Source organism: Oryctolagus cuniculus, chromosome 9, assembly GCF_964237555.1.
Source record: "Oryctolagus cuniculus chromosome 9, mOryCun1.1, whole genome shotgun sequence".
Lineage (NCBI taxonomy): Eukaryota > Metazoa > Chordata > Mammalia > Lagomorpha > Leporidae > Oryctolagus > Oryctolagus cuniculus.
The window spans coordinates 12762836-12777545 of NC_091440.1; the positions used below are offsets into that span (position 1 = coordinate 12762836).

General features: G+C 56.9%; 1 protein-coding gene across 5 annotated transcripts in view; it reads right to left on the reverse strand.

The window, feature by feature from the left end:
• Positions 1–927: 927 nt before the first annotated feature.
• CLYBL (citramalyl-CoA lyase) overlaps positions 928–14710 on the reverse strand; it is a 244438-nt gene continuing 230655 nt past the window's right edge. For 2 of the 5 annotated variants that reach the window (XM_017343572.3, XM_008260142.4), the window contains 2 exons: positions 13278–13414; positions 928–1433 (listed from right to left, as the gene is read on the reverse strand). In XM_017343572.3, the coding sequence (XP_017199061.3) occupies positions 13319–13414 (96 nt within the window). In that variant the 3' untranslated portion in view covers positions 928–1433; positions 13278–13318. Of the gene's footprint in view, positions 1434–12659; positions 12984–13277; positions 13415–14710 lie in introns of those variants that run through there. The other 3 variants (XM_070048645.1, XM_008260143.4, XM_008260144.4) reach the window with 2 other exon arrangements.

Below are 14710 nucleotides of genomic sequence, written 5' to 3' on the forward strand. Positions count from 1 at the left end.
TCCTGGTGTTGGAAAAAAAAAACCCAAAAACCCTCACAAACCCGGAGCTTTCCATCTGTGATCCCAGGTCCCGGCCTTATTAGGATGGCAGAGGAGCAGCCAGCCAGAGGTCTCGTAGCCCAAGGCAAGGGGCCACATCAAAGTTCCCCGCCTCTCTCCTGGGAGGTCCTTGGCCTGGGAGAACTGGGAGGGGCAGGCCCCTTGGTCAGAATGGGGGAAGCCAGCTGGCCTGGTGCCCAGCAGTGAGGGCCAGCCGCTCCTGGGGGGCCGGGTGTTTGCAGAGACGGCTCCAGATCGAGCTCCCGGCGGAGGCTTCGCGCGGATGGAGCTTGTCCTCAGCGTGGCCTCTCCTGCTGTGCTGAGACCCCCTTTTTTGGGGGGGGGTCTGGGAAGCTCTCTCAGCTGAGCTGGTGCCTCATGTTTTTATGGAAACTGAGGCAGACAGCGCGAAGGCACCGGGGCCAGTTCCAGCTGACACTGGGACTGATGCTGCTGTCTGCTCGCTCTCGTGTTTCGGGAATGAGCTTTGCTTTGAGTCGTGTTACAGGACGGCACTCCCGACAGGTGTGCCTGCTTTCCAAAATCCAACCTGAGCACCCCCCCCAACCTTAAAAAAAAAGATTTATTTATTTATTTGAAAGATAGTTACAGAGAGAGAGAAAAATCTTCCATCTACTGGTTCACTCATGAAATGACTGCGGCTGGGCCAGGCTGAAGCAAAGAGCCAGGAGCCCCATCCAAGTCTCCCACGTGGGTGCAGGGGCCCAAGCACTTGCGCCATCTTCTGTTGCTTTCCCAGGTGCATTAGCAGGGAGCTGGATGGGAAGTGGAGCAGCCAGGATTTGAAACTAGTGCCCATATGGGATGCCAGTGTCGCAGGCAGTGGTTTTACCAGCTATGCCATGATGTGGGCCCTGACCTGAGCAATTTTTTTTTTTTAAGATTTTATTTATTTAAGAGGCAGAGTTACAAACAGAGAGAGAGAGACAGAGAGAGAATCTTCCATCTGCTGGTTCACTCCCCAAATGGCTGCAACACCCAGAGTTGAGCGGATCTGAAGCCAGGAACCAGGAGCTTCTTCCAGGCCTCCCAGGCAGGTGCAGGGGCCCAAGCACCCACACGGAATGTCAGCCTGGCAGGTGGCAGCCATTGGCCACGCTACAACCCCAGCCCCGTGAGCTTGTTTTTTAAGTTGAGTGCAGCCAGGAGTTCCTGGTCGTGTCACGTATTGGGCCTTAGGCCTCTGCCGTGAAAGCCACTTGCATCTTTCGGTGTTGGCCCGCGGAGTTGCCGTCGTTTTTCTTCTTCTTCTGGAGTCTGGTTTACTGAATCTTTACGAAGGGCTCACTAGCAAATTCTGATATCCACAGGCCGGGATGTTCTCGAAAGTGCTTTTAGCAATGCAAGATGCTGCGGTTTCTGTGTTCAGACACCTGAAATCCAAGGAGAGAAGGCGGTGAGAGTCATGTCACAACCAGCGCTCCTTCAGAAGCTCCTCTCCCTCTGTTCCACAGCCGCGGAAGTCCTCCCGGGAACCCGCGTCCTGAGTGACCCGACCCCACCGAGTGTGTCGGGCACATCAGTGAGGGCGGACGGTTATGTTCGGTTCACGCTTCTGCATTCCCGAGTTTTAGGTCAACTCCAAAAAGCAAATTTATTTTTCACCTTTGAGGGTCAAGAGGTGGTCAGATTTTGAATTCCAGGTTTTGGAAATCCTAGAAACTCAAAATAGAAATGTTGACAGATAAAGACAGATGTGCAAATACAAGGGCAGTGGAAAATGTTCTGGGGACAAAACATTTAAAGATGAGGTTATTTTGGTGCAAAAAAATTGAAATTCCTGCATAGTTTTCTTCATAATGCACATTTCCCTGGAACTTTTTGATGATCCCTGGTGTGCACAGATGTAAAACTTCTTGTACCAAAATGACCTTGTCTTTTATTTCCATCTTCCCTCAAGTGTCGTAAAGACACCGAATCTTTGCTGTTAGCCTGTTCTTGTCTTTCTCCTACGAAACCCAGGCTCCAACCCTGAGAACGCCAATGGCTCCAGGAGACTGGGCCAGAGCATGCCAGCAGTTAAGTCAGGAAGGAGAAAGAAACTTCCCTGCCTGGCCTGAGCCGAGCCGAGCTTGTCAAAGGAGTGACCATCAGAAAGGGAGCGTTTCTAAAGATTATTTATTTGAAAGTTTTGCTAAAAGCAAAGCGCATGCCCCAGGGCTTCTGGGAATATGTACAAAATACAATAATTAAATTAAGTCCAGCAGTTAAAATTTCTCATAAAAAGAACAAGCTGGAGTGCTTCCCAACAGGGAATGCTGGACTTAAAAGAGAGGCCGTCCTCTGTGGCCCGAGGGTCACACGCCGGGCCTCTGCGGGGCTGGATACCCTTTCTTAAAGGCGCTCCTCGCACTTTGTTTTGTGGAAAGAAAATAAAGGAGTAGAAAGGGACAAGTTTTGAAAATTCAAAAAATGAAGGTGCAGCCCTAACGTCGTGGCGGCTCTTTCTAAACATGGCACCGGCGGCTATGAAAACACACCGGGCCCCTCGCTAATGGAACACACATGGCCTTGGAGGGCCCAGGCGCCCGGCCAACCCGGCCTTTGGAAGAAGCCACGTGAAAATGTGCTCCTTGGCCGAGGTGGGGCCGTGCGGGCTCGCGGCCCGTGCGCGTTTGCCGCCTCTTTCAACAGTGTTTACCTTCGCTGTTCTCGAAAGTTCTGTTTCACATCTGAAAATTCCTGGGGTGCTAGGAAGACTGACGGCTTTAGAAGAAGGTTTTTAAGGAGGCAAAGTGATACAGATGATCTTAGGGGGTCACATTCTGGTCACCTAAAGTGGAATGCTTATTAATAATTTGAAAATTGCATTGTTATAGTAGACTTATTTATTTGAAAGAGTTACGGGGCGGGGGGAGATCTTCCATCCATCCGCGGTCCACTCCCCAGATGGCTGTAATGGCTAGGGCCGGGCCAGGTCGTAGCCAGAAGCCGAGAGCTCCCGTGTGGATCCAGGGGCCCAAGGACTCGGGCCATCCTTTGCTGCTCCCCAGAGCAGGGAGCTGGATCAGAAGTGGAGCAGCCGGGACTTGAACTGGCGCCTTATGGGAATGCCGGCGCTGCAGGGGGCGGCCCTGAAAGTTTCACTTTTATAGTGCTCATTTGTTGTTACCTTCCTGGTAATGGGCCCCTAAAAGGAATAAGGTTAAGAATGGGGTACACCCGGTCGGGGCGCCGGATTCTGTCCCGGTTGCCCCTCTTCCAGGCCAGCCCTCTGCTGTGGCCCGGGAAGGCAGTGGAGGATGGCCCAGGTGCTTGGGCCCTGCACCCCATGGGAGACCAGGAAAAAAAAGCACCTGGCTCCTGGCTCCTGCCATCGGATCGGCGCGGTGCCTGTCAAAAAAAAAAAAAAAAAAAAAAAGAATGGGGTACAAATCACGTTTTCCAAGTTTATAAACTTGGAACACTTGGATTTCTCAGGTTTATATACGAAAGCACTTCAAACAAAGCTCATAAAAACTTTTAAAATCCATGCATATGAGGGGATCCAAAAGTCCATAAAAATGCATGTCATGAAAAAAAAAACTATGCATGGATTTCAAATTTTTTTTGCACCTGAATACACTTCCTTGTGGGTTTCATTTTCCCCTGGGCCTTCTGAGGCGCTCTCCCAAATGAACTGCCTGTAAGAGCGAGAGGCCACCCTTGGCCAGCATCGCTTCAGACTAGAAACCTCCTAAAACGTCAAGGGCGGTAAGCACCTGGCCACACCGCACGCTGCCGCGCTCTCAGGGCGCCTGCCGGCAGTCTCCGCACAGCGCCCGCGTCCACAGGGAGCACCCGCCGCCCCGCAGCGATACTGAATTCACCGAGTGATTAGCGGCATCAGGGAGGCTTCTACTTTGCTTCCAGAAAACGCGAGTGGGGGCAGCTGGGGGGACTATGAGGTGGTCGCCACCCTGGGGGTGGGGGCAGCTGGGGGGATCGCGAGGTGGTCGCCACCCCGGGGGTGGGGGCAGCTGGGGGGACTATGAGGTGGTCGCCACCCCGGGGGTGGGGGCAGCTGGGGGGATCGCGAGGTGGTCGCCACCCCGGGGGTGGGGGCAGCTGGGGGGACTGTGAGGTGGTCGCCACCCCGGGGGTGGGGGCAGCTGGGGGGACTATGAGGTGGTCGCCACCCCGGGGGTGGGGGCAGCTGGGGGGATCGCGAGGTGGTCGCCACCCCGGGGGTGGGGGCAGCTGGGGGGACTGTGAGGTGGTCGCCACCCCGGGGGTGGGGGCAGCTGGGGGGACTGTGAGGTGGTCGCCACCCCGGGGGTGGGGGCAGCTGGGGGGACTGTGAGGTGGTCGCCACCCCGGGGGTGGAGGCAGCTGGGGGGACTGTGAGGTGGTCGCCACCCCGCACCCCGCACCCCTGGCTGTGACGTCGGGCCGTGCGGCTCAGAGGCCGGGTCTCTGAGGAAGGTGGCGCTAGCCATGGAGGCGTCGTTGATTTTGCTCGGGATTTCTGCTCTGCGGAGTTGATGAAGAGGCGCATCCGCGTCGTCCGGGTGGGAATCTGGACTGTGCCCTCGCAGCCTTGGTGCTGCCAGCCGCGTGGCCTTTGGCCAGGCCCCTCAGGGCGCCAGGAGCCACACTGTCGTTGCTCGCCGCGAGCAGCGCCCCCTTCAGCCAGGCGTCGGTACCGCTGAGCCCTCCTGCGCCCCCAGCTGCCCGAGTGCACCTGTGTGTCCCACCAGTGACGTCAGTGAGAACTTGGGGGTTCACGTCAAAGCAGTGCACGTGCCAGGCAGCCCCGCTGCAGGGGGACTGTCGTGGTCGCTGGCCCAGAGCCCCAGCACCTGTGCGGCCATCACACAGTGCCTGCTGAGTGCCAAGCAGAGGCTGGGTGCGTTTACAAATGCAGTGCTTAAGTGTTTCGTTATCTTTTACATTCACTTGCTTTAAAAAAAATTATCTCTGAAATCTGTGGTGCAATATACAAGGGTATGTTAAAAAGTTGGCAGAAAATGGAATGAGATACATTTACTTTAATGCAAAAAAAAAAAGTGTTTGGAATCCACGCCTGGAAGTACATAATGAAATTTTCCATTGCAACCATGCCTAAGCGTACAGCTCAGCGGCACGTCGTTGCACAGCCGCCACCACCTCCTTATTCAGAACACTTTGCATCTTGCGAAGCTGCAACTCTGTCCCCCACAACAACTCCCCAGCCCCCCAAACCCTGGCAACCACCATACGCTAGATGCTTTAGATATAGTAACTGATTTTTTACAAAAGTCACCTATTTACTTGAGAGGCAGGGAGACAGAGAGGTTGGAGAAGAGCTCTTCCACCCACTGGTTCACTCCCCTGGTACCTGCAAGAGCCAGGGCTGGGCCAGGCGGCAGCCAGGAGCCAGGGACTGCATCCAGGTCTCCCATGTGGGTGGCAGGGACCCAAGGTTTTGGGCCCTCCCCTGTGACTTCCCAAGTGCACTTGCAGGAAGCAGAATTGGGAGCAGAGGACCTGAGGCTTGAGCCAGCGCTCTGATCTGGGACACCAGTGTCCTAAGTGGCGGTTTGACCCGCTGTGCCAGGAGGCCCTCCCCACCGTTAAAGGTTAGGGTCTCTCAAAGCAGATGCTCGCTCAGACAAGAGGGGGAAAGATGTTAGGGGCAAACACCCAGGAGAGGAGGGGAAAGAATGAGGACTGGGCCAGCGCCGCGGCTCACTAGGCTAATCCTCCGCCTTGCGGCGCCGGCACACCGGGTTCTAGTCCCGGTCGGGGCGCCGGATTCTGTCCTGGTTGCCCCTCTTCCAGGCCAGCTCTCTGCTGTGGCCAGGGAGTGCAGTGGAGGATGGCCCAAGTGCTTGGACCCTGCACCCCATGGGAGACCAGGATAAGTACCTGGCTCCTGCCATCAGATCAACGCGGTGCGCTGGCCACTGCGGCCATTGTGGGGCGAACCAACGACAAAGGAAGACCTTTCTCTCTGTCTCTCACTGTCCACTCTGCCTGTCAAGAAAAAAAAAATGAGGATTGGGGTGAAGTCGAAGTGCCCAGCAGATCCCTACGAAGCCTTGGCCAACCACAGAGAGAGTGCTGGGGCACGTATGGCTCAGCAAAGCGTATGACCCAAACAGCTGGCCCTCACATCTCTGCCTTGTGGGCTCGCTGTTGGCGGGGTGCAGGTGCCTGGGAGGGGCTGAGCCCCTCGAGACCGAGGCCTTGGCTGAAGGAGCTGCTGCCTGCCATTGTTGTGGGTGGGGGAGGGCTTGAAGGGCCACCTGGCTGGTGACCGCCGTGGCCTCGTCACACGTGGTGGAGTTGGGCATTACCGTGCAGTTGAAGAAACCAATGCTGAGAGCAAAGGTTTTCTGTGAACGTAAAACAAAGTCAGAGTTACGTGTGGCCAGGCAGACGGCGACAGTGACAGAATTTGGAGCGCTCGTGCTGGGGTGAGTGATGCGGGCGGGAGAGGCACTGGAGACGCGTGACTGTGCCGTGTTCAGGACATCCACGGTTGGGCAACACTACGATAGAAATCCCACGCAGGCACTGAGACTGAGGGGGGCTTGGCAGGAGTCACCTGGGGTCTGAGCCGTGGCTGCTGTCACTGACGCGGGAATGCTGGCCCCAGCTCCCCGGGGCAGCCTGCGAGAGGGTGCCCCGAAGGCCACTGTGGGAGTTTTCCCTGGGGAAAGGCAAGGCGCTCCGAGCTCCCAGCCTCCTGTGGGAGCTGGGCTGTTAGCGGGGTTCTCCCTGAGCATGTGAGCCGGGGGGTCCCGGGGCTCGTGGTCGTCCTTCTGTGGAACTCAGTCTCCCCAAGCTCCTCCCACCCCTGTGAAAAGCTCAAGCCAGAAGCCCGGAGGCCGTGGTCTCCAGACTCGAGAAAGACCCAGCTCGCAGCAGCTGGAAGGTTCCCTATTCTCTTGCTTCTGTGAGAATGTGTGAATCGCTCAGGCAGTTTGACCCACTTTGTTGAAAACCAAACCCAACCCGGCCCAGCTGGCTCCTTGGTATTAGGGAGGCCAAACATAATCTAGTTTCTTTTCAGCGAATGTGTCCCCTTTAGCCAGATACCTTTTTTGAAACGTTTAGTTAGTTTCATCTACTTGAAAGGCAGAGAAGGGGAGCCTTCCATCCACTGGTTCATTCCCCAGATGCCCGCAACAGCCAGCGCTGGGTCAGGCGGAAGTCAAGAGCCCTGCACTCTACCCAGGGCTCCCCGGAAGCACTTGGGCCATCATGGCCTGCCTCCCGGGAATCATCAGCTGGAAGCCGGATCTGAAACAGAGTAGCCAGCACTCGAACCAGCACTCGGTTATGGGATGCAGGCATCCCAAGCAGCTAACGTGTTGCACCACAGTGCCCACTCCACGGCCAGATACATTTAAATTCTTTTCAATCCAGCTATTTATTTTCATTTTATGTGCAAGGTAGAGAGACAGAAAGACATCTTCATGTGTCGGTTCACTTTCCAAATGCCTGCAACAGCCAGGGCTGGGCCAGGCTGAAGCCAGGAACCGGCAACGCAGTCCAGTTCCACCCGGTGGCAGAGCGCCGGCTACTTGAGGCATCACTGCCGCTACCTCTCAGGATGTGCTGTAGTGAGAGCAGAGCCAGGACCGGCACCGAGGCGCTCCCGCGTGGGATGGGACCATCCCCGCGCCTGCCGCTAGCCAAATACCCTAACATCGTGACATGGTGTCGGCTCGGCCTTGCTTTTAAAACGGGCGTTGTTTTCCGTCTGTTGACTCCCTCCCTGAAGTAATGAAAGGGTTCTCGAAAGTTCCTTCCAGACGAATCTAAGACTCGGGGAGCAGGGCAGCATCCTGCCTGCTTCCCTGTTGCCCGCAAAGACAGCCTTGTGCCCAGTCCCCTGCAAAGCCAGCCTTGTGCCCAGTCCCCACCCCCACCCCCTGGGGGGGCACAGGCAGGCACAGGTGACCGGAGGCGCCTTCTCCTCCCAGGACTCCGGCACTCACACAGAGTTCCTGGGAAGCAGAATTAAAAGATGATTTTTGGTGTATTTTTCAGAAACCCATGAATTTGTTTGTTTCTCCCTACTCTGGGTTTCCGCCAGCCCTTCTGGTTTGGTTTGGTTCTTCAACAAGAGCTCCTCCGAGAGAGAGAAAGGGACCTGAAAGTGGCCGGGTTCTGCCTAAGCCACGACCCAGCGCTCCAGCTCACGGAGCCCCGCCAAGGCAGGCAGCACCCGGCGCCTCCTCGGCCTGGCTGCGAGGCGCTGGGAAGCCCTCGCCCACTGGAGGGGAGGGGAGGGGAGGGGAGGGGAGGGGAGGGGAGGGGAGACGCGGAAGAAGCGGGCTGGCTTGCAAGCAGGTCGGTTTTCAATTCGGAACCTGCACCTCTCGCTATTCTCCCCTCTGCCGCGGAGCGTCTCTTTGGGCTTCACCGCTTGCCCGTGTTTGGACGCCTTCGCGCCTCTTTGGCTCCCACAGAGCCACGCTCGGGCACATCCTGCCAACAGGTGTTTGCTGAATGACTGATCGAATGAATGACGTGGCTCCCTCAAAAAAAAAAAAAAAAAAAAATCGCAGCTCCGTGCACTGTTCCCTTGTTTCCATCGCCAGCGGTGGCGCACCCTCCGTAGCCGGGGAAGCGGGATCCATCCGGCCCCTGATAAAGCCTGCAGAGCTGTGGGAAGTGGGTTTCATTTTCCTCAGGATTCAGAAGCCCCGGCTGAGTGACACGGGCACCCCCACCTGAAGCCTGGGCATCCGGAGCTGGGCCGGGGAGGGCCTCGGGCCCGGGGCATGCGCCTCGGACCCGGGGCTGCAGGGACCCCGGCCGGCCGCGAGGGCCCCCACGCAGGTGTCCGGCCTGGGCGCCGGGGGCCTGCAGGCCGGAGAGAGACGTTATTGTTGCACTGTAACGAGCCTGATTAACATGCCCCTGACACTTTCCCTTAGTTTCTTGGGCTCCTAGCAACGGTGCACAAAGGCTCGGGATTGTCCCGGGCTCCGCGGGGACACGGGCGGCCTTTGATCTGCCACCATTACAGCCGGGCTGCGCGACAGGCTCCAGGCTCGCAGGCTCGGGCGGCCCCGCCGGGCTCCCCTCCCCCGGCCCCGGCCCGGGCGGCCGCTGCGCTCCCAGCGCTGGCTCCGCGCGCGCCCCTGGCCCTCTGGACGGGCAGGAGCTGCGGCCACGCTGGTTCCCCGACCACGGGCAGTGAGGCAGGCGCGCGGACGGGAGATCAGGCTTTCCAGGGGGCGCGCGGGGACCCGTCTCCTCGGAAGCAGCAAACGTAAAACCCAGCCATTTGCTTCCAAGGGAAGGACGCAGTAGCAAACAACTCTCGCAAGGTTTTATCCAAATAATGCAGAGCGAGCGTACGGTGCAGGCATCACCCTGGTGCTCCCGGGCTAGTTGGGCGGCGGGCCGACTGCACAACGCGAGGACCCCACGGGCCTTCCCGCGGGTCCGGGCCCTGTCCCGTGTGCTTCCTGGGCCTTACTGGCTAGCGAGGACACGGGCCGCCGGGTGCTTCCTGGAGCCCAGCAGCAACAGTCTTGCAGGTAGCAAGTCAGGCATCTGAACGCCCTTTGCTTTCCATGTGTTCGTGCTCAGCGATGCCCCCTCCACTCCTACCCCAGGTTAAAAGAAAGGCCAGGATCCCGGATTTCTAAGGCTTTTTCGTGTTGGGGTCTGCGAATTACTTTTCCCCTAGATTGAAAGCGGAAAGCCTCGCCTAGCCAGGCGCGCGCTTTGCACTTGCAAACCCCCCATCTGTACCAGGTGCTGCCGGCGGTGGAAGAGCCCGTTTCTCGCCCTCCATTGGTTCCTACCAGAGGAAGAAATAAACCAAAACAGCAGATCCGGCCTTCCCGCACCGACCGAAACCCAAACGCAGCAGGTCCTTCCGACGGGAAAAAGAAAAAAAGCCAGGATACACTTTCTCCTCCTGGCCCACTCGGCTCTCCCACCCGGTCAGGGTCCCAGGCCATCTGTGGGAGCAGAGCTGTTGGGTGCTAAGGCACCGCTGAGTGTGTGTCCGAGAGGGGGGAACCGCCCGCCTTACTGCCCCTGCAGACTATGCCAGGCAAGGAGCTCCTTCCACATTCAAATGCAGGTGGCGAGGCCTTGGCGGCCCAGGCAGCCCCTGCCCAGGCACAGCGGGTGAGAGCCATGGCACACCATCCAAACCGGGCCTTCCCAGGGAAGACTCCCACTGGAGACCCCTCGGCATTTCAATAAAACATGACTGTATTGATATAATCCTCTATACATTAAAATGAGGTTGTCACAGATTGTCATTAAGACCTCAGTAAAACAATGAAGACATTACTGGGCATCCCCCCCTCGCCCCCCAGGCAAGGTATTAGGGGAATAAAGCAATCTACTCCACACGGGTCCTATTGAGATTAATGAAAAAATTATGCAAAAAAAAATCGCAATTTCATTTTCCCGTGGTGGGGTTTTGCGGGCACACAGTCCGTCCTGCACCTGATGATTTATTCAACTAATCTACGGCGAGCACCGCGGATGTTCTCAACTCAATCTTGTCCCGGCTCATTTTCTAAGTAATTGTTTCTCATTAGTTCCGATAATGTTTTAATAGTGTTACCCGTAATTTAGCCCCCAAGAATTAATAACAGGGGGGTGATACGGTGGGGCGGCTGGTGATGAGCTACAGAAAATATAAACAGGTATGGTTTTTAATTAATCTGATGCGCTGCCGGGTCCTGTTTCTGGAGTCTGTTCCTAGCGCAGAGCTGGGCCTCCCCAGCAAGCGGCGTGGTGGTCGCACACTCGACTCTTGGATGCCCTCCCGCCCCCCCACGGCCCCTTCACCAGCCCATGCCGCTGAAGAGATCCGGGTGGGAAAAGAGCGGGGCTACCTTTGGTCTCCCAGCGTCTCCTCCTGCCGGGGTCTTGTTCTTTGGAGGGTGAGGCACTGCGGGGCTCTGACTGACCTCTGTCTGCTCCTGGGTCCTTGTGCGGGCTTCCATTCCGACAGCAGAGCCCTGGTCCACAGTTCTGGCTCTGGTGGGTCCCAGGTTCGGTTGCACCTTAGCTGGGACTGCTGGCTTATGAGGGAGAGAAACCTGACATCTAGGGAGACTTAGCACCATGGTTCAGGTTGGAATAAGGGTGTTGACGATGGAATGGCCCGAAGTGGTGAGGACCCAGGAACCGCGGGCCTGCTGGTGATGGGAGTCAGGAGACCCGGCCTTGCTGAGGTCACAGTGCCTGCGGCCCAGCTTGGGGGCTCCCTCGAAGGGGAGCCCGCCTCTGTGGGTTTGTGGGCTGCCTGCCACTGCAGTGGAGACTGGAATGCATACCCTTAATCCGCTCAAAGCCGACGGTTTACCTGCACCAGCAGCAAGGGTGGTAAGTGCAGCTGGGCTGCAGAACCCGCAGGGCCTGCCCTCGCTATCCCTGACACCCTGCAGGTGTATGTGCAGAACTGGGTCTGAACGAGAGAGCAGCTCCCCATCTCTCGTGGCCCCTGTGTGGGCTGGGTTTCCTCGCCCACATCTCATCCCAGCACGCCCAGCTGGCCAGGCCAGGCCAGTGTGGGGTGCTCCTCCGGCCACAGCTGCCCGCTGCCCCTTGCCCTGTCCGAGGTCCTGAAGCCTGGCTCAATGGGAAGCCAGTGGGATGCTGGCCACCTCCTTCCTGCCCTTCATGCGAGGAGGGGGCTGCATGGAGGAAGGGCAGGTGGGTCTCAGCCTTGCATGGCCCATCTCAGTTTCAGAGCTGTGCCCTGGGATCCCAGGGTTGGGAGTTTTAATTGCCGTCTCAGAAACGTGGCTTCCCAGAACCATCCTGCCCAGATCCCGTCCCTTGCACCTGCCTGCGACCCTGCCCTGGGGTTGGTGTAGGTTGGCTGTCAGTGGTGGGACCCTGACCCATCCGCGTGTGACGGGGCCTCTCCTTGTCCCTAACCTGTGACTCACCTCTTGGGCTCCCTGCAGGAGTGGGACAAGAGGCGAAAGCAGGCAGGCCCCGGTTGGAGCACAGGCTAGGGGCCATGCAGGCAATAGACTCCAAAGGGCGTAGGAGGAGGAGAAAAACGAAACTGAAAAACAACTGTTTTCTATTTACACATTTAAATAAACAGAACAGCCTTCCCCGCGGTGTTGGTCTAAGAGTGGGCGCGTTGCTGCTGTGTAGGTCATGAAAAGGTTGGTGTAGAATTTAAAACTTCCCATTCTGTTAATTTCTTAAAGAACGGTCGTCCGCAGTCCCGACACAAAAGCGCATGATTTAATGAGGAACAGAAACAAAATCTCTGATTGTTGGTGTCTCAGGCGCCATGGGCGTCCGTTGGCAAGCACAAGTTGATCCCTCCTAGCTTCAATACCCTTTACCCTTCAGTGTAAGGGTACAGGCTGAATAGAGAACAATGGCCGGTTGTTATGTTTATTTACCCTTGCTACAAGCTGGGTTAACCTCTTCAAAACAGCTTTACTAAGCCCGTTAAGCACACCACCCATATGACCTGTGGCAGCATCGCTAATGTGATGCAAATCTCGCGGGGGGCCAGATGCTGGCATCGTGGTCGTCATTGTGTGTCTGTGGACGCTACAAGTTTATGGCCCCGGGGATCCCGAGGATCCCATCCCGGCCGGCCACACATTGATGGGGGACGTGGCCCTAAACGGCGAACAGCTCAGCTGGGAGATAACCAGGGACACTCCAAGGGCTTGAGTGTGTGCTTTTATTTTTTAATTGATGGTAATGGCCGACCCCAAAACATTCACCCCGGACGGACGGACGGATGAGAGCTTTCGTGTCCGCCCAGGTTCAAGGGCATCAACGGTGCATTTTGGGGGGGGGGGAGGTTCACAGTAACTGGTTTTGGAAGATTATTTGTAGCAGGCCTCTCTGTAAGGCAACCCAACACTGGGTGACACTGCCTGCGTCACCTCTGTTGTCTCATCAGATGGCCAGAGGAACAGACGCGACGCCTTCATTTTGTGCGAAGCCTCTGGAGTCGCTGGGCAGAGGAACAACGCGGGAAACACGCACTGGCATGAGAAAGGTAGAGGGAGGACTCTGGCGTAGTTTCGGGAAAGACCTGTTTGGTTCAAAACCTCACTGGCGCTCACGGCCCAGCTCACCCCGCTCTCAGCTCCCCGAGAAATCGCCCATCTCGCGTGCTATCTGCAGTGCACTGCTAAGAAGGAACTCCTAGGCTCGGACTCCAAAGGGACAAAGTGCACTTTCCGAGGAGTCGCTGGGCAGGAAGAGGACAGCCACACAAGCAGAGACCAATACCCATGGCACGGGGAGTGGGCGGGGGTGCAAGCTGGCACACTCACCAGTTGCCTCGCGTATTCTGGGGAGAGCTCCATTTCCCAGCTCATTTTTCCTTGACGGATGTGGCAAGCGTGACAATGTTGTGGGCCTGCTTCAGCAGCGGCATGTCGATCATGCTCCCGCGGAAAGTAAAGGCTCCCTGGAAGACAGAACACAGACTTCCCGAGTGACAGGCTTCCCGTGTGCGCGCGCCTGGACCACAGCAGCGTTGCAGGCGCCCCCCCACGCACCCACCCCCGCGCCCCCTGCAATTACACTGCCATGCCCACCTAACTTTGTAGAAAGCCAAACTCAAGGGCAGGGGGGAACATTTCTTTCTTCGTTCTGAAGAAGGGAAAAAAGATCCTATAGTGTTTTAGTGCAAGGGGAGGCAACACAGCAGATACGAGATGCGGGAACCAGGTCATTTAACTTGCGATCAAGCAGGAAACAATGGCGGCAGGAAAATGTAACAGCTTCCTTAGATGGCTTTGAAATCTGGCTAAGAGCGGGAGCGTGCTCTGGCACCTGACTTTTGTTTGAAAATACTCATTGCACGATCAGGTTGCAGCGTGTCCTCATGCGCCCTGCCGGGTAACCCTGGGAGGTGATGGGAAAATGCACCGGAACAGAGACACGTGCGTTGGTGCACGCTCTGCCGAAAGGCCTGGAACAATCAGGGACGTGAGTGCTGGCTGTTGAGGTCTCCTTTTATTTATTTCATACATCCATTTTTTAAAAAGCCTTCTACAAGCACATTGAAGGTGTCCTGTGTTTCAGATGCGGAAGCAGAAGTCGAGTAGTTGTGGGATCGTCAGCGCTGGGCAGAACTAGGGAAAGCTCTCGCCGGGTCTCGGAGGCTCCAGCCTTCGCCAGAGGACCCCATGTGAGGATACCCAGGGAGTTTCTTCAGTGCCTCAAAAAAAAAAATTAAAGGCACCGAGGGCAGCAAGGGACAGCAAGGGACAGCTGCCACAGCCGCCCTCAACGCCTGGCTACTTGTTGCTGTTCTTCCCGCTCCCTGGGACCGGGTCCTGCGGAGGGCTGCCGCAATCCTGCATCCTTGCTGGCGATGGCTGCTCTATCCGTGCTGCAGCCCACGTCTGGATTTAGCAGGTCCAAAGTGCCACCATTGGCGCATCCTCTCTCTGGGCTTCTGGGGCAGGCAGGCTAGGCCCCCACACGGAGGGCTGTGGGGTAGTCACCTGCTGTCCTCATTAGCAACAGCTTTGGAATTTCTCTTTCCACGGAGGGAGGTTTAAAAGCTGATCGGGCCTACGGTTTTCAGCAGTGGGGCCAGACTCTGCCAGCCTTAATACGATGAACCTGGTTTCTGGGAACACACCCATGTGGTTCTAAAACCCTAACGTCCACTCTGCCCTCTCATTCTAAATTCTGGTCACCTCCGTGGCTGTGCTGAGGCACGTGAATCTGCATGGAGGTTCTGGGAGTCAGC